We start from the raw sequence: 23,781 nt of genomic DNA on the forward strand, positions 1-23,781 counted from the left end.
ACCGAGCCGCACAGAAACCACAACCGTCCCGCCACTAAAACCTAGAAGGTGCTGTTCTAATATTTCCAGGTTTAAATATCCTATAGGATAGTGTGAGTGAAGGTGGTATTATTCCTGTCCCGTATGTGTGTCTGTCTTTCCGTCTGTAGCCAGTAGTTAAGTGTAATGACGAAGACAGGTGTCGGTGGGACAGAAGGAAGGTCGTTGCCGGATGTCTGCTGCCGCGGTGGTCTCGCGCTCTGCGGGGTTCAGGGCCAGGGCGGGTTCAGAAAATAGGTTTCAGGCGTATGATGAAATCATTAAGCCAAAAGCGCAGACGTCAGAAATCTGTCTCTTATGTCTGTCTGTTTCAAATTGAACCTTTTTGTTGACAAGTTAATTAGGGTGGAACACATGACAACTCCAGGGGATGTGCATCTATAGAAGAATAAACACTTTAAACTGATTGAATAGTGGGACTGCTGTTAAAAAAGAGAGGAGACTAGTTTTAATAATCCTATTATGAAAAATCTCACACTTGTCCTAAGAAATATATTCCATGTAGTCTATAAAGACTTTTTTCATTTTCATTCTACTGCTTGATTCCTGAAATAAAGCAACTTAATTTCCATAGCATGACATACACTCGCAGCTGTGGCTCCGAAGGTCGTCCACTAATTGGAACGGGGGGGGGGGGGGGGGGGGGGGGGTGATCCCTTGCTCCTCTGTCTCACATGGGCAAAGTGTCCTGGGTCAAGGCACCGAACCCGGTGTCTTTAGTGTGTAAATTGGACATAGACTGTATATAAAGAGGGAAGACGTGTCTCTACTCCCCCCCACTATCCAGAAGTGAAGTCAAACTATCGGATACAAACACTGAAGACATTATTGGGGGCCAGAGAATGGGAATTAGCGATTGGGGGTTAGCGAACTCACCTAAAATGACAGAAACCGTCTTTGAGAAAAATATATTTGACATGTACTTTGACTTTCTAGTTTGGTCCCATCTGCTAACATGGAGGAGGTGGGGTTTATCACCAGGGGCTGATCAAGATGCTTTGGTTTCACTTTTGGGGACGTGTCATCTCGTCTATATAGTCTATGAAATTGGATGTATGAAAAGAAAAGTGTATAAATGTATATATATATATATATATTTAAGTCCATTACACTTCCAACTTGTGTTTTACTTTCATTACTATATCCGTCTTTCAAATTATCGCATCACATGATTTCATTCAGTCGCAGAACAACATCCTTTCTTAGTCTTAAAACGTTAAACCTGCTAAAAATCCCAAAATGTCTTCGGTCATTGTGAAATCAAACACGTCAGATATCTCACTGCGGCTGAATGAGAAGAGACTGTAATCCAGAGGAGGGCCGAAATCACGAGGCCTCCTGGATCTTGGCTCGCCTTCAAGGCTGCGAGATCTGAGGCAGAGTGCTACTTTAAACAGGCTCCATAAACGCCACCAAACAATGTTATAGACCCGTGTAAAGCTCCAGTCTGAGACAGGACCCCGGAGCGCATGCAGGGGATATTTCCCCTTCGTTTTTTGCAAGGAAATCTTTGTTGTATTAGGGGATTGTTTTAGTGGTTTAGTGGAGCGTTCAGTGTATATTTGTGTGTGTGTGTGTGTGTGTGTGTGTGTGTGTGTGTGTGTGTGTGTGTGTGTGTGTGTGTGTGTGTGTGTGTGTGTGTGTGCAGTAGGATGAAGGATGTTAGATGAGACGGGTCAGGGATCAAGGTGTCGTCCGGTCCGTCTGCATCTTATTTAACCGTCAGTTGAAAACCAGTTAGTGCCTCCGTTGACCTCTGACCCAAACTCTCAACCTCCCTCAACACTCTCCTCTCCTCTGCTAAAGGTTACCTGTCAGCTCCCTCCCTCTGTATCCATGGTTACATCGCATCACGTGATCCTTTGCCAGGTTTTCAAACACACCACTGGGAGATCGGGTCCATTTTTCTTTTTACACACTCCTTATATATGATCTTAAAAAAATGAATTACTCTGACAGATGCTCTGGAATACTCTGGAAATCATAACAAATAATGCTATGGTGTGTGATATTTGGACAAGTGCAGATGTATGGGCTCGTGTTATGGGGTATTATTGTGATAACAGAAAGGCCCTTAGCTCGTATATAATAATTATGACACATGTAGGTTTGCTTTCACGCAGGTTTTGGGACCGGCTCTGTGCGTTTATGTGATCCTCATGTCTCACGGGCCGTTTGACGCCTCTGGACCGTCCGTGACTCACCCTCTACCTCACGTCTGTTTCCCCTCAGGTGTCGGCCACAGATGAGGATCGCGGTTCCTTCGGCGCCATTTCCTACCGGCTGGGCTCGGGCTCCGCAGGCGGCCTGGTACCGACGCACTTCACCCTGGACAAGGAGACGGGCCAGTTGTGCACCAGCACGGCTCTGGACCGTGACGAGGGGCTGGACAAGTTTGACTTGACTGTTACTGCAACGGATGGAGTAAGAAAAGTTCTAAACTCTGTAACCTTTTCTTTTTCCCAGACTAAAGAAATTGTCAGAAATTAGTTTGACTTTTTGGGCCAGAGTAAGAAGAAAAGATCAACATCTCTCATGCCTTCTGTCTGAACCGGACCACTGAGTCCAACCTGAACCCGACAGGATTTCTAGTTTTTGTGTTTGAACCCGACCCTGTTTTCCTCAATGCAGGCGCAGGCAGATTTAAAAAAACAAACAAGAAGTTAACCCAGCTAATGTGACCAAAACCAATTCGAACCCGAATATCATTTAAACAATTTGGTCCGAACCCAGCCCTGCCTGTCGAGTCGGGTCAGGTAACATCTGTTTGATCAAAATAAAGCTAGAACCTAACAAAGACTGTAAGCTCATAAAAGCAAATATGTGCAGTCCCACCAAAAGATATAAGGAAAACTATTAATTTAACCCAGTAAAGATCTTAATTATGACTGAAATGTATTTTTTGAAAACGTCAAACTAGACTTAAGTCAAAGGATTCGTTCTTTGAGTTGCCTCATGATTAAACACGTCGCCCACATAGTCCTGCAGTGTCTCATCCGATCAAAGCTTCAGGCGGACGGAAAATTAAAGTTGTGTACAGCTGCAGGAAAAATACATCTGATCAAAGATGCATTGAAGATATGTTTGAAGAGGACGGTACCCAGTGTCGTCAAAAAAAAAAAATCAAGGGAACCGCAGCAGCATGGCAAAGCAGTCAGAGGAAAACAGGAGGAAAAAAGTACGGAAACAGACCCATTTAAATGACCTTTTACCAAAGAGTGATGCCATCTCAGTTAAACTGCTCTACCTGACCACACGCTGTTGTTGTTCTGGGATCGTGCCAATAGACCCGTGCACATTTAAAGCATCAATTAATCACAATGGGTGCACTTTAACAACACTGGGACTACATGAGATGCAATAAAACATGTACTCTCACTTGTATAGCTGGGTTATATAAAGAAATAGATACACAGCCATTGCTATTGCATCGTAGTATTATTCTTATTGTGCGTATTTTTTACCCACGTTCAGGTAATTAACGATTCCAATTATTCCGCGCAGCCCCAGCACATTTCCAGTTTGAACCAGTTGGTGTCTGCTCCCCTCGTCTCGAATGTCCCTGTTTTTTAACGCTCTTGTAAAACTAAAGCCAGGAGACACAGTGTAATGAGTTCAAACTCTTCTCCTTCTTCTTGCTGACAAACGCTGCAGCGGGTGGTTGAGTCCATATGTCAGGGATCTTCTGCAGGGAGCTCATCTGTCTTCATTTACAGCTGCTTCATCTTTAGAGCGTGACGTAAATCTACTGTCGCAGTTTCATAAAGTCTTTTAATAAAACCCCGAACTGTCACTGTCACTTTCACCGAGGGACGGAAAACTAATTCAGTGTTGTCTTTGGAGATATTCTCTGCAGCAAGGGAGGGAGGATGGTATATCCTGTGATTCAATAGACTTAAGAAAATAAAATTCCATAATATTATTACATTTTTAATAAAAAATGTAATTGAAACAACTTACTTTTTGTTTTCCAGGGAGGTCTGAGCTCAGTGGCCCGTGTGCAGGTTTCAGTGGTGGACATTAACGACAACCGGCCCACCTTTTATCCGGTGCTCTACACAGTCAGCCTCAGCGCCCACAGCGCCCCGGGAACTTCTGTCGTCAAGGTAACAGCCAACGACCCCGATGCTGGGGAGAACGGCAGGGTGACCTACCGCACAGTGCCTGGAGGAGGCTCCACATTCTTTACCCTCAACAAGGACACAGGTATGTGTGTGTGTGTGTGTTTCTTTGTGCACTTTGGACAAAATCAATGAGTGTTGTGTTATATTTATCCTTCTTTCCCTGCAGGGGTCATTTCTCTCTCCCGCTCGCTCCACGGCAAAGCCAACACAGTTATCTCCATTGTGATATCGGCCGATGACGGCGGTGGTCTGACGGCGCCAGTCAACGCTCGAGTGAACGTGAGCGTGGTCGGCGGCTCGGTGGCGTCTCCCACGTTTGAGCAGGCGCAGTATTTCTTCACCGTGTCCGAGGACGTTCTCAGGGGGACGGCGGTGGGAGTTGTCCGGGCCGCTGCCAAGACAGGTGAGGTCACCTGCTCAATCATGTCCTCAGATTGATATTCTTTCTCTTCACTCCTCAGGCTTTAGTCCTTTCAGGTTTTCTTTTATCTATTCACTTCACATACCTCACCAACAGCACCCAGCTTTACGTCACCTACCTGTTTCCATCTTCCTGACAAGTAGCAGGACAGAAATGCACTAATGGGCTGGAGCACGCACGGTGCCGTAGCTCTTACTCTGCAGCAGTTGAACAAATATGCAACAAGAGCAGAGACTCCATTAAGAAATCACATCCATCACACAGCACACACTTTACATGGGAATTCTTTGTTTTTTTAAGCCGTGGCTTGAATTTTTATTTGCTCTCACTATTAATGATGGAGAAATGGATTTGAATGGGGCTATAATTCTGAGTGGGAGTTAGAATGAAGTGCAGAGGAGCACACTTACATCTGTCCTGGCCTGTGAAAGGCTGTCAGTGAACGTGCTCCCTCTCTGAGTGAACCCAGTCCTTCATAAAGTCTTTCAGTCTCTTTTAGTGGTGTAACGTAATTATTTTTGCTTCTCAAACTCAAACCATTTGCTGTTTTATATATTTTTTATGTTTTATTGGGTTCAGAGAAATTGAGATATGTTTCTTTTTTTTGTTGTCGTCCTCCACTCAGCTGCCTCTAAGGACATCTTCTACTCCATCTCTTCCGGAGACCCTGAGGGTTACTTCAAGGTGGACAGTGCTTCTGGTACCATCCGTACAGCTCTTCCTTTGGACCATGAGACCTGCTCCAGTCTAGACCTGGAAATCCAGGCGCGCTCCGGCTCTCCTCCCGCATACGGAACCAGCCGGGTACGAATAACCATCTCTGATGTGAACGACAACGCCCCCACCTTCCTGCCCTCCTCATCCGAGTCCCTCCTCTTACCAGAGGTCACCAAAATGGGGACTGTTATCTACCGCATTCAGGCCACTGACAAGGATTCTGGTCATAACGGTCAGCTCAGCTTCGACCTGGTCTCTCCCGGAGCTGCAGGCAGCAATGGCCAGAGGACGTTTGGTGTTGACCGGGGAAGTGGGGAGGTGCGTCTGATTGGGGGTTTGTCTTATGACAGTGTCCCACGCTATGACCTTCAGGTGGTTGCCAAGGATGGCGGAGCGCCTCAGCTTAGCTCCACCTTCACCCTCGTGGTCCACATCCAAGCACAAGATGCACAAGGCCCCAACTTTGACACCCTGACCTACCGTGTGGAGTTACGGGAAAACACAGCGCTCAACACGCGTTTCCTCCAGGTCCGAGCACTCAACAGAGAGGCTTCTGGGAATGGTGGAAGCTCCTCCTCATCTTCTTCCTCCTCTATTTCCTACCGCCTTCGGCCTGACGGTGACGCCGCTGGTTTTGGCATCATGCCCGATACCGGTTGGCTCTTTGTCCGTAGCTCTCTGGACCGAGAGGTCAAAGACATGTACCTGTTGACCGTCCTTGCCTCTTCAGGCCCAGGAGGGACGGGGAGAACTGGAAGCGCCACAGTCAGAGTGTCAGTGACTGACGAGAATGACAACTCCCCCAGACTGAGCCAGGAGAGGGTGTTCCTGGCTGTCCGAGAGAACCTGCTGGCCGGGTCCGGCTTTGGAAGAGTGTCTGCTACAGACAGGGATGCAGGACTAAATGCTCGACTCACCTACAGGCTCCTGCACGCTGACAGACACTTTCAGATCAACTCACAAACAGGTGAAGATGACGACCATGACTTAGCTTTTTCACTTAATGTGTTAAATGAAATTAATGTGGTTAAATTCACTACATAAGAATATTAAATGATTTCTTAGTTTAAGCCTTCACTCATTTAATCGTCCTCTATTTCTTCAGGTGAGATCAGCACCCGCCTCGCCCTGGACAGAGAGCAGCAGTCCAGTTACCAGCTGGTTGTGGTCGTCCAGGACGGGGGGACGCCCCCCCGCAGTGCCACCGGCACCGCTCATATCAGTGTGCTGGATGAAAACGACCACGCCCCCAGTTTCACTCATGCCAGGCCGGACAGGGAGCTGCTCCTTCAGGTGAGAATGAGTTTGATAGATCTGATCAGTTGCCTGGAAATACTATCCCTGTGAGGATTCACATGACTGCAGCGATATGTTTTGCGTCAACACTGTTGACAATACATGGCATGTTGGAGAAAGTCATGAATTTGAATTCATTAATAAAGATCCTTCTGGATTTCAGGTGATGGAGGGCCTTCCATCTGGGACAGTGTTAGGGACCCTGACAGCTAAAGACTCAGATGAGGGCGAGAATGGGACTGTGTACTACTCTTTATCAGGTCAGTGTTGTAAACACGTTTACATTTCCACACTTTATTCACTTAAATCACAATATTTCCTCATCACTAGTTTTACTTTGAGCTGCTCTATAACATCTTTCGCTTCCTCCAAAGGCTCCAGAGCCGAGCGCTTCTCCCTCAACCCGACCAGCGGCGAGCTGAAGACCGCCGCCCCTCTGAGATGGGCGGAGCGAGCTGAGTACACCTTCGATCTGACCGCTGCTGACCACGGAACACCGGGCCTGAGCTCCACCTGCCAGATACGGATACAGGTAAACTTACTCTGTGCATGTGTTGCTTCTCAAAAACTTTTATGAGGCACTGGACGATTTTAAACAAAGGCCAATCTGGTGACCAGGCCAAAAAAACAGCTCATATCGCCACATTACCTCAGCCCTTCTGCATTCCTTGCTGAGAGTAATTTCCTCAAACTGTGCACAGAAAGAACAGTGCAACTGTCAAAGGAATTGGAAAACGAGGTAAATATGAGAAGGAGAGAAACTGAGCCTGGGCCCATACAAACAAAATCATCTATCCAATCTAGCGTGCGTTTCCTGCTCCGAAGGTTCGGAGGGTAATCAAAACCCAAGGTGAGAAACCCCGAGCTGCAGGAGGGAGCTGGTCCCGACTGAGTTATTGCTCTGAACTTTCTGCAGGAGGGTCAATCCTGCGTATCAACATACACTATCAGGAGTTCACCAGCAGGAAAGAAAGGGGTCTGCCACAGAGGCATGTAGCCAGGGAAGGGTGGAGGTTCTGCTCTGACTGTGGAGCTGCGCAGCTCGGTGTTTTCTGTGTTATGTGATTTCAGAAAGGAAAAGGATGTTAATTACAGCAGGAGTGCTCGCCTTAGATTTTGCCTGCTTGTGCGACACTGAGATTAGACTGAGGGGAAACAGGCACCTCGGAATCAAATGGTCCCAGATGAGATCTGATGAGAGCCAGCTGCATCGAATCGCACAAAGAGAAAGGGAATACACCACTGTACGGTAGCAGGCAGCCGTACGTGCACGCTGCACACGGCACATTCAAGCGCTCTCATGAGGTAACGTTTCCATATAATGATTTTAAGATAACGTTTCAAATAGCTGTGGGTGAAAACAGACACAGGGATGTTGTTGTACACCACAAATACTAGAGTACCCATGCTAAGTAGCTTGTATAGGAGAAGGCAGTGGAGATAGAGACCAGCACAGTACAGGACCGTTTCTGACTGCGCCGACTAAAGCACAATCACATTAGAGATAACTGAAAAACTGTGATGCATTTAAACGGTAAACGATCTGTATTTATAAAGACTAGTGCAGTGCCTGTTCTGATCCTGCCTGTTTGTAAAGCTTTTCTTTCTTCAACTGTAAAAGCGACCTGCAGTAACTGAGCAGCAGCCAGTAAAGAGCTGATGCAGGAACTCGGTCCACAGAACCCTGAACCCTGAAGCTGCACCCCCCCTGCTGCACAAAGAGCTGTTCATCTGTTTCTTCAAAGTTCAGTGAGACTCGGTTTAGTACACAGAACCCAGAACGTTGAGTCCCAACCACCGCTTCTACAAAGCACTAGTTTAGTTCAAAGTTTATTAATATTGAACTTTTCCAAATTGCACTTCCTTGGACCCCTAACAACACACATAACAAACGTGAAGCCAATAAGATGAACAGTTGTGGAAATATGCGAGGCCCATGCAGACACATTTCAATTTCTAAATCACTGTCCTGTGTTTTCTCGTGGACTGTGACTGGTTCCCTGTATCACTACAGTGAAACATTGTTCTATTTTCTTGCTTAGATCAAGATATTGTTGACTGCAAATGTCTGCACATAGATTGGTCTTTTTAGTCAGCACATGTTGTTGAATTATGCACACACACATTACCCACATCTATTTATAACCCAATAAAGAAACCAAAAGAATTCAATTCATTGCAATAGACTTTGGTAAAGCAAGTGAAGATTGTGTGTGTATGGATCTTTTTCATGTTGTAACCAGAGCTTGTAAAAATCTGCTTATGTTTGCTGTCTTCAGAATTCTTTCATCTGCCCCAGAACAAAATCCAAACCCTGAAACCGTTGCTCAGAGCAGTGAAAGTCCCCTGGCATGTATTTGTTCCCCATCTGACCAGACTGCTGCATATGGAGCCGCGGCATATTTACATTTTTCCCTCCACATACACCCCCCCGTCATTATATTGTCACAGATCACAAATCCTGTGAACTCTCATCTCGAAGCCAAGATGCCGCAGTGTCAAGATATTTACTGGAAGGATCGAACATAATGTCTTCGTTTAAAATGAGAAATGCCTGTGAGGGTTATTATGGAAATAACAACAAAACAGACACAGACTGCAGCCCAAGGCCATGTGTGGGGATGGTCTGGGGTGTGAGCCATATCGTGCATCGTCTGCAGAATACCAGAGGAAATAAGATCCATTAACTTACACAGGGAAAAACTCAACTGGACACTTTTCTCCTTAGAACTACATTTAGAATAGATTTCACTTTATTATACTTATTTGTCTACAGGTTCTCAGCTCCACCAGGTCCAACCCGAAGCCCAACATGCTCTCCATGACCCTGAACATAGTCGAAGGCGTTCCCCCGGGCTCCGTCGTCGGCTCCCTCCGCCCACACGACACGCATGACTCTATACTGGAAGGCCAGGTCACCTACCTCGTGGTGGGAGGGACAGACCGCGACGGTACGTTCATGGTGGACCGTTTGAAGGGCGACGTGTATCTGGTGCGCGAGCTGGACTACGAGAAGGGGTCGAAGTACATGCTGCAAGTGGAGGTGTCCGACTTCTCTCAAGCGTTTCCCAGCAGCCACCTGGTGCAGCTGGATATCAACGTGCAGGACAGCAACGACCATGCGCCCAAGTTCACAGAGGACCCAGTTACCATCGTGATCCCAGAGAACATGGAGCCAGGGGCATCAATTTACACCTTCCAGGCCGTGGATCAGGTGGGAAACTGAAATAAATCACATGGAAAGCAAATGCCATGCACTGAAATAAACTATGTGCAAATCTCAAAGTTTTCATTTCTCCTTCAACTTGTGCTTTTGTGTTCTTATAGGACGGCAGTGGACCCAACAGTGAGCTACGTTACTCCATTGAGCACTACTGGCCGGACACGCCCGACTTCCTGACCGTCGACCCCTTCAGCGGAGTCCTGACCTTTGGGCAGACGTTAGACCGTGAGTCCACGCCCTCCCTGTTCCTCGTGGTGCTGGCCACGGATCAGGCGGTGGATCCCTCTCAGAGGCGCTGGGGCTCGGTCACCGCTCGAGTCTTTGTGACGGACGAAAACGACAACGCCCCGGTCTTCAGCTCTCCGTCTGCAGTCAGCATCATGGAGGACCAGCCTGTGGGGTGAGGGGCCAACTGAAACTCTTTTGGAACTTTTATGGCTGAAAGCTTAAAACCCAGCAGATGTTCATGTTTGCCATCCTGTGACAGTTTGTCTGTATCTTCACTGGCAGGTTTGTGATTTTGTACGTGATGGCACGTGATGACGACGAGGGTGAAAATGGCCGCGTGTCGTACAGGATCCAGACGGGGAACACCGCTGGTCGCTTCAGTCTGAACCCCAACACCGGTAAGATTATTTTCAGGCTGAGGACACATCATCTAAAAATAACAGGAGACTGGGAGTTTCCCATAAATATCCAGTTCACACTCCATCAAGGGACGATGGGAGAAAAAGTCACCACATAACTCAATTTAAAATCCTGTTTTTGAATGATTTAACACTGCAGGACTGTGATTGATAGATAATCAGCATCCAACCCCTGGACGCCCCCGAATGAACAGAAGTTTCCAGAACATCATAATTATCCAGTGAACTTCTGCGTCTACAGGGTCTCACTGCTGAAACACTCATAACCCCCATAACCCGCTTTACTAGATGATCTTTCATTGCCGTACAGTGCAATATTTCCATTGAATTATGCTCTGGTGTTCTTTTCTTGACGTGTTCCTTCATGGGAACAGATCTTTATTTGGGCTGCGGACGTGGCCGGCCTTTGATATCCTATATACGTGTATGTGTAATCTCTTCATCGCTTGTGCTGGGTGGTGTGGGTGTGCTCCACTCGGGCGGGGGATGGGATTAGGAACCAGGAGACGGACGTTTAATGGAGCTTCCAGATGGAAGAAAGTCTTTACTTCATTACTGTCAAGTGTCTCGTGCGTTAGCAGGGGTGGATTTCACTCCTGCTCTGTGTCTCACACTGTGTGGTTATGGCTTACGCTCATGGTTAAGAGTAGCTGTAATAGCAGATTAGCTTTGCACTGCGGAGACATTTACCAAACTGCCTGGCTGATGTGGGGGGTATCATTAGCCTGATTACTGCTTATAAATTACATGTCTGCTCAGCCAATATTAGATTTCTGTTGTTTCACATAACAGCTGCTTTCCTGGTGGTTTTATCGACCACTTGAAAGATATTGTTTTCTGTATGTCTCTTTAGTCGCCTTACATTTGATTCAGGCTTCTATATCGGCTTGGTATCATTAAAGCTCTTGTCAGACTTATAAAGGTAAAAAACTACATTTCTATACACATTCATTACCTCAGCCAAGGAAAAAAAACTACTGAACCCACTTCCATGATATTTTGTGGAGGGAAGCGACATGACCCAAGGAAGAAACTTGGATAAATGAGAGTTACACACTCTCCAAGCTTCCTCCTAGTTACAGATGCAGCCCTGATTAAATGCATATTTAGCTGAAATCCAGTTTGATATATTTTGTATTTTTGGAAACCTTAAGATCTTAGACAAAGTCCAGAGAACAGAGAGGATGAAGCTGTTACCAGTAAATTTCTCCCAGAGGAGAGGAGAACCAGTGCCGCCCGTGTTTTGGACCCGTCTCAGTTTTGTGGCTTAAACACGGGAGGAAACAGAACTTCACAGAAACATTAGAGTAATAACCTCACAGAACTCACCATGTGCTGTGTGCGTCTGACACACTGGGACATTAACACATTACACACATTTCTCAGACGCAGCATGCCAGCTAAACTTTTACACTGCTCTGAACTACACACACACACACCACACACACACACACACACACACACACACACACACACACACACACACACACACACACACACACACACACACACACACACACACGTTTCATATTTCCTCTCGCGTTTGGCTGACCCTCTTGTCATAGCCGGGGTGATGACAGGTGTGTGGGGTACAGACACACAGAAAGTTGGGAGAGTACTGAACCCACAGTCTAAACAGTAGAACGTCTAATTCAGTCTCTATCTGAACGTAATTTACCCAAAATACACACATAGTAATGTCTTAGAAACTTAAAGGCTGACGTGCTGTAATGTCGTCAGAGAAATGGAAAAATACAATGACCTAATTTAAGGGAAGGTCAAAGGTTGATTTGAGTTGGAAAATATGTAGTTCCAGGTTTTGCACTTGTGCAATAATCACACATGTGAACTGATAGAGGGACTTGAATGCATGTTCAAAGAGCCAGAAGTGAATATCTGGCACAAAGTCACTGTGTTGATTTGCGTAGTGTGGAAACTGCCATAAAGCGAAGCTGTAAAGTTCTTTTGTTTTTAATGCTCCTCAAGGTATAAAAATACTGTCCCCCACAGGTACACAAAATCACATGTTCACAAAAAACAACACAAATACAGCTACACACATGTTAGACTAAAATATTTCAAAAGGAGATAAAGATTTTAAACTTCTTCACTCTTCACTAAATATTCTTTTCATCTTTTTGTAGGCTCCCTCTCCATCCTGAAAGCCTTGGACCGGGAAGAACAGGAAGACTTCAATCTGACCATTGTCGCGGAGGATCATGGGATACCTCAGCTCTCCACGTCTCAGGTGCTGTGCGTGCAGGTGATTGACGTGAACGACGAGGCTCCGGTGTTCCAGCGAACAGAGTTCGAGACCCAGGTGATGGAAAACCAAGGGCCAGGAACAACGGTGTTGACAGTAACTGCCACTGACAGGGATCAAGGTTGGTTCAAATTGTAAAATAACGGACAAACGCACCACATGAGAATATGGGGAGATACAAACACGTCTTATTTTATCAAACAAGGAACTTTTAACTCAGAAAAAACAAATGGGAAACAGATTTTCGACTTTATAATTCCATAAAATACTATATGTATAAAATATAAGTCGGAAATTCCAGGAACCCATCGTTTCTTTTTACATTTTCGAAGATGGAGCTGTGTAGTATAAGGCTCACAAATTCCGTGCGGAAAGAATGACTTAAAAAAGTCCGGCTGACGCCTCCAGTAGGAATAAGGCTGGAGAGCTAAACAAGAGGGAGACATAAAAAAACCCACATGATTATAAAACCAACCACAAGCTCCTGCTAATGAAAATTTGTGGTCACAGTCATTGTCCAGAGCCTTGTGCTGCTGGAGCTTTCATTAGGATTTCCTCCAGGCGCTGGGCAGCTTTGGAGTCATCAAATCATTAACTTATTACATTAAACGTTGCCCATTTTCTTTATGGCTTGTTTTGCAACAGCGCCCAGTGTGTGAGTTAGTTTTTACTTTCTTGTGTTTAAACACAGGGTCCAATGGCCAAGTGACATATGGAGGTGTGACGGAGGAAGGCTTCGTCATCAACCCTGTGACGGGGGTCATCACCACCACAAAGGAGCTGGACGCGGAGCTACAGGATCACTTCACTCTCACTGGTACAACAACTAAAGCTCATTAATGTCCACAGAGCACCTCATGGTTTAAAGCCTTTGTGTGGGATCCAGCATCTCATCAGCTTAACAATTTCCATGTTTTTTTATCAGTGTATGCCAGGGACGGAGGGCTTGCCTCCCAACTTTGCCAAGGCCGTGGTCCGCGTGGAGGTGCAGGACGTGAACGACAACGCTCCGGTGGTTCTCGAAGCCGTGGTAACCAGGTGGAGGTGCCAGAGAACCAGGCCCCGGTGGAGCTCTGCTTTCTCAAAGCTACGGACCCTGACTCAGGTCCTGGTGGACAGCTGGAGTACAGGATCACTGGTGAGGAGCAGTGTTGAGCGTCTCTCTTTATTCAATTATCTTAATTGCAGCTTCAAGATGTGACTGTTGAGAATATAATTACATTTAATGAAAAACCGAATGTTTGTCTTGATCATATTTATCATATTATCGAGTTGACACTTACTTGGACCGTTTTGTTGAACTGGAAGTGTGCAGGACTTGTAGGGATGGGATGCATGCAGCATTTGGACTCATGGGACTGGGCTATTCCTTCATCATGAAAGATCAGATCTTCATACAGTTTACCTCGACCTCTGTTATTATTCTGTCATATTTCAATGATGGTGCATCCCATATATCTGTCTGGATCACATTCAAACTTTGACTTAAGTGCAAAGTTGGCAGCAGAGCTTTGCCCCGACCGATCTATAGAAACCTCTTAATCAGGGTTCTTGCAGGGTCTTAAAGAGTCTAAAATTCAATAATCTGAATTTTAGGGCCCTAAAAGTCTTAAATACATTATTATTAGGTCTTATTTATATTAATGTTAACTTCCTTCATGATTTAAAAGTCATGGATTTGAAAGAGAAATGTTTTGGCGACGTGCAAAGTTTGTAATGTCTCCATGTGTTGTCGTTCTTTCTCAACGGTACAGATATTAGCACGCTGTAATAAAACTATAAACAAGAACAACATGGAATGGATACTTGGCTGTAGGAAAGATTATAGATACCTACTACTGTCTCTATAGTTTGTGAAAAGACGTGTTGTTTGTTGAAGTGTATAATTCTGAGACTGTAATATGTCATATCTTGTCTTATATTTCATTCATTATGGTCTTGAAAGGTCTTGAACTTGTGGAAACCTGCAGAAACCCTGTATTAAAGATTCTTCATCTGTCACATGACTTTCTTCAGCGGGAGACCCTCAAGGAGATTTCCAACTCCACGTCAGCACCGGAGCCCTGTCCACGTCCCGCAGCCTAGACCGGGAGACAAAGGCCGTATATACTCTTGAGGTGGTGGCCACGGACCGAGGCAGCCCCGCTCTCAGCACTACCGCCTCAGTGGAGGTCAAAGTGCTGGATGTCAATGACAACAGCCCGGTCTTCGGCAGAACCAGCTACTCTGTGGAAGTGTCGGAGGATGCTGCAGAGGGCACACACGTTCTGGAGGTGGGCAGAGATGAAAATGAAGATGATTAGAGGATCAGAAAACCTGCATCATACTAACAAAAGTACCCATGTATCAACACTGATTTAATAATATATACGTTTATTTGTGTATTTCCAGGTGACGGCCACAGACGCTGATGATGACCTGAATGGGAACGTTCTGTATTTCCTTAGCCGAGAGGCGCACGGAGCGTTTACTGTGGACGAGAACACCGGTCGCATCACCACGGCTGCACCTCTGGACCGGGAGAAACTGGCATCGTACAGCTTCCAGGTGTTTGCTGTTGACCTTTCACCTGCTGCACCCAGGAACACGTCTGCTCAGGTAAAGGAGGTGCAATGTTGAGGAGGTGTTCAGTTGAGTATTTTTTGTTCATTACCTAATTTTGCACTTTGTGAACTCCTCCCTCTAGGTGACAGTCACCGTCCTGGACGTCAACGACAACACCCCCTTCTTCATCCAGGATCCACTTGTCATTGAAGTGTCCAGCAGACATTCTCAGCGGGTTCTAGCCACAATGAAGGCAGAGGACAAGGACTTCGGGGCCACGGTTCTGTGTTTTACCGTTTCGCGATGCCGGTGAAGGGTTTCAGTATCAACTCCCTGACTGGGGAGATCCAGGCCACTCAGCCATTGGGAGATCTGACTCAGGCTCAGAGGACGTTGATCGTGGAGGCCATGGACCAGGGCACCCCCGCTCAGTCCGCACAGGGTGTGGTGGTGATCTACGTGAAGGAGGTGCAGTACAGTGGCATTCGCTTCTCGAGGAATGCCAGAGACGTCAGCATACAGGAGAACACCGCAAACGGTTGGAAGAATAATACATTCTTATCAGGCATCCATTCATTTGTGCTTTTATACCATTTAATGACCTCCTTGCTGTCACGGTTCAGGAATAATTTCTCTGTTCTTTTCCGAAATTTAGGCACAACCGTGGCTCAGGCTCAGGCTCAACACCCGGACGGCACACGAAAGGGTATCAGCTACAGCCTCTTCAGTGGGAACAAGAAGCATTCATTCGGCATCAGCTCCTCATCAGGTAAAAACTCCCAATAAAAGTATTTCAAGTAACAGACTACAGATTGCAAATAGGATGTTCAAGGCCGATGACCTCCTGAGACCAATTTTCTAATTTCTTTCTCCAGGTGAAATCTGGGTGCAGAAATCCAGGGGCCTGGATTTTGAGGATGCCCCAGGCTCCGTCTCGTCGTGAAGGCTGAAACCATATCCTCCACCTCTTTCATGGCCATCAACCTGATCCTGCAGGATATCAACGACAACCTTCCGCGCTTTCAACTGCAGAACTATGTAGCCTACATGAGAGAGGCACAGGGATATGAAATGCCGATCATACAGGTACTAATACATGTAAAACCTGAACAATAAAGAAATAAGACGGTGTATGACTGGTTCTTGGCCTGCTGGACACATTTCCTACTTCATCCTCCTCCACCTTTTTTCCCAGGTGGTTGCCGAGGATGTGGACCAGGGCCAGAACGGTCAGGTGACCTACTCCATTCAGTCATCGGGTATGAGCGGCCTGTTCAAGATTGACCCGATGACAGGAAGCATCACCACAGCCGCCATCATGGACCGTGAAATCTTTACCCAGACCAAGTGAGAACAGACCTTCGGTTAAATAAACCTCAGCCAGATCTTCTCAATGAGCACATTTTGAGGATGGATATATGTTTTACCTGTAATAACTTCATGGTGGTGTACAGGAGAAGGAAGAAATTAGACACAGCACATCATGAATCATACTCACTCAGCTAGTTAGTGTTTCGATAGCCGGTGAGGAAGCTGACATAGTCTGGTGAAGACAAAAGCACCATTACACACTGATATCTGCATGCCAGATGTGTGTGTGTGTGTGTGTGTGTGTGTGTTTCATACCGATATGAGTATGAGTGTGTAGCTGAAGGTAAAAATGTGAAATTAAGTTGATAAGCATTACAATCTAAATCTAATCTAAATGTATAATAGACTTTTTGGAAAACCTCTTTTCTTTGCCGACCCACAGACTCGTGGTTACAGCAACCGACAGAGGAAGTCCAAGATTGGCTGGCTCGGCCACGTTGACAGTGATCATCATTGATCAGAATGACAACAGTCCCACTATTCCGTTACCAAAGGAAGTCCGGATCCCAGAGAGTAAGTAATTCATTTGCAGGAATTTTATGCTTTCTGATTTTGTATTGTGCTGCAAGTTCAAATACAAACTCTGTACAGGTCATACGCTGGACTCACACGTATGTATGTAATTCAATTAACACTTTTTTGTTTGATTTCTTTCTCCCTCCGTCAGACATGTTGATCGGCACAGAGATCACTCTTGTGACGGGCAATGACGTCGACTCCAGTCCCGCCCTCTCCTACACCTTGCAGCTGGATCCAACGGCGTCCGGCAAGTTTGGGATTCACCGTTACAGCGGAGGCGTGTCGCTCACCGCCCCTCTGGACTTTGAGGAGAAGACGTGGTACACCGTCACTGTCCGGGCCACAGACAGCCAGCACCAGGCGGAGGCTAACATCACAATACTGGTGGAGGATGTTAACGACAATGCACCCGTGTTCACCCATGATCTCTACCAGGTAGGATGACTTATTAATCAAGCTCATGTTCTGTGTGTGCTGTGCAAATCTGTTTCCTGCAAAATTCATACGTGCACATAAAAAAATGCTGAACATTCATGTTTATCCATAGGAATTGTTTTGTCTCTGTACTTAGGTTTAATGCATATCATAAATACGGTGTAGAAAAGGAATTTGATTCAAGTTTCCCATGTCTTCGCGGCTAATAAAGTTTGATAGGGAATTTAATTCACTTCAGAAACAAGCTACTTCATCGAGAAGGGAAAACTGCATATGTAGGCATGTGTGCACACTGTAAAAAAACGGTACATTCCCAATGTGCACACAGGGTGGGTGATAAAAGTTAACTACCTAATATTCACTGGGGAAAGGCTGCAGAGATGAGCCTGTATAATATTTACTACTCGGTGGCAGGAAATGACCTCAACGTGAGCGTGAGTTCAGGAAAAAACAGGAACTACAGTATAAAATGCTCCGTTAGTGCTTGTTGACCTCCTCGCCACGAGTTGAGGAAATTTACTGCAGTGTTTATGTGAGCTGTTATTTTTTATTTTTCACACAGATGCTCAACTTTGTTTGTGATCTTTCTGTGCCCCAGGTAACTCTGCCGGAGCACACGCCGCCGGAACTGCGGTCGTCACGGTAACAGCCACTGACAGGGACTCTGGCGACAACGGAAAGATCACCTACAGCGTGATGTCGTCAACCCAGGAGGGATTCTACATTGACCCCAACAATGGTAAACAAACAACCTTTTAGTTTCTGTCCTGATATTCTTTTACTTCACTAAAGCTGCTTTCAGACGGGGACTGAAGACCAGACATTATCCTGAACTAAAATCTATACAAATACATAATATCTCCTAATGAAAAAGAGGTGTCATACACGTAGAGGAAATACGAGATTCGAGCCCCAACTCCTCGCCTGAATGTTTCAGTCATTTTCTTAAGGTTGTGAACGTATGTGATCCAGACAATCTCCCGCTGAGTTTTTCAAAGTCAAATTCCAGAAAAATGTCCAGACCCAGTTATTTAGACACTTTCCAGCGTCATGTCAAAATGGTTTCAAAGAATTTTAATTGAAAATATGAAATTCATTACAAAGTTAAGTGAAAGCACATTGTCTGACTCACTCGTGTTGCTTTCTGTATCCAGGCACCCTGTTTATTAGTCACAGGAGCTGAGTTGACCCTGAGCGTCCGTCAGTCAGTGTTGTCATTGAAGCTCGTGATGGAGGCTCGCCATCGCTCTCGTCCTGACTACGGTCCAGGTTCAAATCTCTGACGTCAATGACCACGCTCCTGTGTTCCATCAATCTGATTACAGGTCAGTCTGCATTCATTACATTAGGAGCTGGATGATTATGCTGTAAAACTCATTAGCTGTTCTTACATATGTAACATTCTTCTGTTTGCAGGGCTACAGTTGCAGAGGACACCATCCCAGGGTCGACGGTATTGACCTTTGAGGCCTTTGATAGCGACCTCTCAAGAGAAAACTGTGGCTTCGACTTCGCCATCGCCAACGGCAATGAGGGAAACGCATTCCAGATTGAAAGCAGCGTGCGCTTCCTGGAGGGGCGGGGCTTTCAAACTGTTGGGACTCTGCTGTTGGCTGAGGGGCTGGACTTCGAAACCAAGCCACTTTACAACCTCACAGTGGTGGTGTCAGACCGTGGCGTTCCCCAGAGGAGCTCGAGTGTGGCTGCAGTGATAACCATCGGGGATGTGAATGATAACCCTCCAGTGTTCAGCAGTGCTGAATACACCGTGTCCCTGAGTGAGGGAGCTGCTGCCGGGACGGAGATCATTCGACTCACTGCTACAGGTGGGAAATAGTCTTTATTTTCTGGGTATCTCATTTCTCTTCCTGTCTCATTGTTCCTTTCTTACTTTATGGCTCCGTTAACTAATTGTACTCTGTTGTTGTCTGTTTTGTTTTCAGACCCAGACTCAACTCCCAATGCTGAGGTCCAGTACACCATCAGCTCTGGTAATGAGGTGAACTTATTTTCCATGGACCAGTGGGACCGGAGCTCTGCGGCTTCAGCGAGCACTGGATCGTGAGCACCAGTCCACACATGTTGTCATCATCCAGGCCACAGACGGACAGGGACACTTCACGCTAGCTCCAGTGGTTGTCGACGTCAAAGACATTAATGATAATCATCCATTCTTCCCCGTGGAAGTCCTGACAGCTAGTATCAGAGAAAACCAACCAGCCAACTCAGCAGTGACTGTTCTCCACGCTATCGACCATGACACAGGGGTTTTCGGCCAGTTGAAGTACTACATGGTGGAACGGTCCAGGGTGGAAAAGACAGTTTCATTGTGGACCAAAACTCAGGAGAAATCAGAAGGCAAAATTTCCTTTGACTTCGAGAAGGTCAACGCCTTCAACTTTGTAGCAGTCGCTGTAGATTCTGGAAACCACACAGCCACTGTGACTGTCAGGTGTTTGTCACGGGCGAGGATGAGTATGACCCTGCCTTCACGTCTTCTGATTTCACTTTGAAGTCCCAGAGGAGCCAAGAAAGGCCAGACCATTGGCCAGGTCCAAGCAAATGATGAGGATGGAGGTGTGGATGGTATTGTTCTTTATTCTCTCCCCACCAGCTCTCCATACTTTGACGTAAACAAAACCACTGGGGCAATTTTCCTCAAGCTGGACAGTTCAGGCAGTAGCAGTAGCAGTGGCTCGGGCGGTCCAAAAGGGACACCAGGCTGATTGACTCTTGACGTGAAAGCTCACAGTCCTCTGGATACATCTCGCACCACTACTTCCCAGGTCTCCATCGATGTCACAAACACCAACTTTGGCCTGGCTACTGACGTGGACATTCTACTGATTAGCATCGTTGCTGTGTCCCTTGGTTTCATCATCTTGCTTGTGGTCATGGCCGTGGTGGTGTTCCTGGTCAAGTCACGAAGGAGAAAGAAAGCACAGGATACAGGAAACAGAACTGCAGCCTCAGGAACTGCTCTGCAGAAACTGGATGAGTGCAACTCGGGATCTGGAGGTGAAAGAATCTACCACCAGGCCCTGCCAGGCTATGTTGGAGATCAGGGTGGAGCCGGTGGTGGTCCCTACACCCGAGGGGGCTCTCTCGATCCCTCTCACTCGAGTGGAAGAGGATCGGCTGAAGCGGCGGAAGATGATGAAATCAGGATGATAACGAGTACCCCCGCGTTGCCTCCATCACCTCGTCCATGCAGGAGCACATCTCGGCCAGAGGACCAGACTCTGGGATTCAGCAGGATGCTGACCAGCTCTCAGATATCTCCTGTGAACCTGCAGCTTTGGAGGGTAGCACTTGGTTCAAAGGAAAGAAACTGGGCGGCAGTCTCAGTGGGACTTTGCTGTCTGGCCAGCTGCCAGTGTACAGGGATGAGGGAGGTGGGTACCTGGGAGTAGGCCGTGGCCTCAACATCTCCTTACCCAAGGATTATCCCTTCCCTGAAGACGGTAAACCTTCAGTGGATGGTTCCCTCACAGCCATCGTCGCCAGTGACGAGGAGCTCCGTGGAAGCTATAACTGGGATTACCTGCTTAACTGGTGCCCGCAGTTCCAGCCTCTTGCTAATGTCTTCACAGAGATTGCCAGGCTGAAAGACGAAACCGCCCAGCAGAGCCAGAAACCCCCGCCAACCTTTCCAGCCCAAGCCCAAAATGGACCCCAAACCTCGAATTGATCCTCCACCCCTCATCACATCAGTGGCACACCCAGGGGCCATGTCCGTCCCACCCAAGGTCCCTGTGATTGGACGGACTTTCCCCCATTTGGCCTCACTCCGCAGGTCCCCCATCAGTCATGAGGGATCCATCTCATCTGCAGCAATGTCCCCCAGCTTCTCCCCTTCTCTGTCCCCTCTGGCGGCTCGGTCTCCAGCTGTTTCTCCCTTTGGAGTCAACCAGGGGCCCTCAGCATCCATGATCAGCACTAGAGAGCCTTCGCTGGACCAGAGTCCAGATCGCGAGATGAGAATATGATGTAAAAATTAGAAAACTATTTAAGGAAGAACTTTTAAAACAGACAAACGGAGCAAAGCATGACAGAGCATCCCTCTGGCTGCTTCTCTTAGAACTTGGGTGTCAGTTGTACTGTTGTTCTCAGAAACCGTTGTTTTGAATGAGGGTTTCACAGATGTCCAGTGTTCAGCTCTGGACAATAAACGCACCCACACAAGCATACGTAACCTTCCTCTTTTAGAATATTTGTCTTGAAGTCCTTCCCTTGGTCGACAGTGTTACAGGACCACACGGAAGTGGAACATGTGCCTGGGTTGACAGGACCAGCCCGCCCTTCCACAGTGACGCAGGTCTCCATGAACTGATCGGGGTGAGGAGGTTAACGGACCTCTCTCTTACCATGCCCTGCAGTCAGAGATCCCTTAGTGTGTAGATAGATAAATGTGTAGTTTTCATGTTACCTCGCTGGCTGGCCAGAGAGTTAAGGGCCTCGTTCCTCTCTTTGTGTCCACGGACATTTTACTCTCCAGTATTAAACTCATCGAGTGGCTGCTTTCAAAATGCGCTGCTGCACATGTTTGTGAATCCGACGGACAAACGAACGGCTGCGTTCACAAAGACGCCGATCTCACTGACTTGCCAATGCATCACACAGGAGATTGACCAATGGAGACAGATGACATGTCTTTTGATTTTGATTTTTTTTTTTTATATATTTTATATGAAATTATGATTTCAGATTTCCAGAAATGCCATTATTCCACACGGAGGGGGTTATTGATTTTTTGTGTAATTGCATATATGTATATTTGTATGCAGACTACGTTATGTGACTGTATGTGTCTCCTAGGTTTTTAGAGACTCTTGTGACATTTCTGATGTGAGTGAGCGGGAGACTGTTGTGTTTTTTATCATTATTTATATGAAAGACTTTGCCGCTCCATTTCCACAGTAGGAACCTGAACAGCTTCACACTAGGCTGTGCTCTGAAGGGGTTTTCTTTTTTTTGTCAGATTGTAGATCTCTCCACATCCAAAACAAGCAGCTTGATGCAAATCAATCTAAACGCCTGCTTCTCCAGAAAATCCGCGCACGCACCAACTCTGTTTCTCCAGGGATGGCTTCATTTACTGATCACCTCTGTGTCTTTGAAAAATGAAAGTGCTTCCTGAAGTCAATAACATCAGTTGTAAATTAATTTTACTGTGAAGTTGTTCATCTTAGCACGGCAGCAGTAACATGCAGGGAGCAGGCTGTGATTCCCGAAGCGGAGAGAAGTGGCATAACTTGGACAAAATGTAGCACACGAGGCGAACAAATGGGAAGCAGGAGCCTGAATCCACGAACCCTGATGAATGTACAAGGGTTTGCAACCAGTGCAGTATTTATTTCCATGCTAACCCTTCTGTTCTGTACATTTTATTTCCTGTTAGTCACACATCAAGATTGTCAATGACATGATGAGGTGTTTTCACCCACCATGTGTTTCAACTCATCAGCCGCACCTTCTCTCTTGCTCTCTCCGTTCAGATCGAGTTTTAGCCGCCTGCCTGCGCTGCTCGAGGCAAAAGACTCCGTGAATGTTCTTTTCATTCTTCCACGTGTATCTTTCTCCTTCTCGCCTGTTTTTAATCTTTGCAGATTGGACGTCTTCTCATTTTTCAAAAAAGATGGCTTCTACTCTGTTCTTTGTTCGACATGTAACCCGACAAATTGTCTCATGCAAACAGACAATGGTTCATCAAAAAGCTGCACATGCCGTGAGCCTGACTCTAGCACAACATGTTCTGGACTCCTAATCACGCTGGGACAGACACATTTCTGTATTGGAGGACGTCCATTTGGAGCTCAGCTGGAGATGAACGCCAGTGACTGATCAGTGGAGCAATGGCAGAAAAAAAAGAGCTGTACATGTGTTTAAGGCAAATAATAAAAATTCCTACTGATCTCTTTTGACAAACTGGAGTTTGACTTTGTCTTTTTCATTATTCAAGTCACGAATTTAAGGGAAGAGGAGAGAAGTTATTAAAGTTTAAAATGGTTGTCTGCGCTGTGAGGGGGAACTTTGAAGCTCTGGAGTTTATTCCAGACATTCATGAGAAGAATTAGACAGTGGCAGAGTTGGGCAGAATCCCACTTATCGCACTCTGATGAGGGCAGCAGGTAACGAGACAGAGCTGTATGTCCAGTGGAGGTGTAACTGAACAGTCGATT

At 46.4% G+C, this 23,781-nt stretch overlaps 1 protein-coding gene across 1 annotated transcript in view; it reads left to right on the top strand.

Moving 5' to 3' along the window:
* Nucleotides 1–23,527, top strand: part of dchs1b (dachsous cadherin-related 1b) — a 90,051-nt gene extending 66,524 nt beyond the window's left edge. The window contains 38 exon segments of the mRNA XM_034606624.1: nucleotides 2,272–2,463; nucleotides 4,014–4,245; nucleotides 4,330–4,566; nucleotides 5,210–6,268; nucleotides 6,407–6,594; nucleotides 6,761–6,857; nucleotides 6,972–7,129; nucleotides 9,374–9,811; nucleotides 9,925–10,220; nucleotides 10,331–10,446; nucleotides 12,612–12,851; nucleotides 13,422–13,547; nucleotides 13,656–13,672; nucleotides 13,674–13,763; nucleotides 13,766–13,868; nucleotides 14,747–15,003; nucleotides 15,122–15,328; nucleotides 15,417–15,549; nucleotides 15,552–15,812; nucleotides 15,930–16,043; nucleotides 16,150–16,191; nucleotides 16,194–16,360; nucleotides 16,470–16,621; nucleotides 17,028–17,158; nucleotides 17,313–17,599; nucleotides 18,198–18,222; nucleotides 18,225–18,338; nucleotides 18,754–18,849; nucleotides 18,852–18,924; nucleotides 19,016–19,425; nucleotides 19,543–19,625; nucleotides 19,627–19,903; nucleotides 19,906–19,955; nucleotides 19,957–20,044; nucleotides 20,047–20,113; nucleotides 20,115–20,767; nucleotides 20,770–21,233; nucleotides 21,235–23,527. Coding sequence (XP_034462515.1) covers nucleotides 2,272–2,463; nucleotides 4,014–4,245; nucleotides 4,330–4,566; nucleotides 5,210–6,268; nucleotides 6,407–6,594; nucleotides 6,761–6,857; nucleotides 6,972–7,129; nucleotides 9,374–9,811; nucleotides 9,925–10,220; nucleotides 10,331–10,446; nucleotides 12,612–12,851; nucleotides 13,422–13,547; nucleotides 13,656–13,672; nucleotides 13,674–13,763; nucleotides 13,766–13,868; nucleotides 14,747–15,003; nucleotides 15,122–15,328; nucleotides 15,417–15,549; nucleotides 15,552–15,812; nucleotides 15,930–16,043; nucleotides 16,150–16,191; nucleotides 16,194–16,360; nucleotides 16,470–16,621; nucleotides 17,028–17,158; nucleotides 17,313–17,599; nucleotides 18,198–18,222; nucleotides 18,225–18,338; nucleotides 18,754–18,849; nucleotides 18,852–18,924; nucleotides 19,016–19,425; nucleotides 19,543–19,625; nucleotides 19,627–19,903; nucleotides 19,906–19,955; nucleotides 19,957–20,044; nucleotides 20,047–20,113; nucleotides 20,115–20,767; nucleotides 20,770–21,233; nucleotides 21,235–21,588 — 8,094 coding nt within the window. The 3' untranslated portion in view covers nucleotides 21,589–23,527.
* The last annotated feature ends 254 nt before the right edge of the window (nucleotides 23,528–23,781 follow it).

This window comes from Hippoglossus hippoglossus, chromosome 14 (genome assembly GCF_009819705.1).
Source record: "Hippoglossus hippoglossus isolate fHipHip1 chromosome 14, fHipHip1.pri, whole genome shotgun sequence".
Taxonomy (NCBI): domain Eukaryota; kingdom Metazoa; phylum Chordata; class Actinopteri; order Pleuronectiformes; family Pleuronectidae; genus Hippoglossus; species Hippoglossus hippoglossus.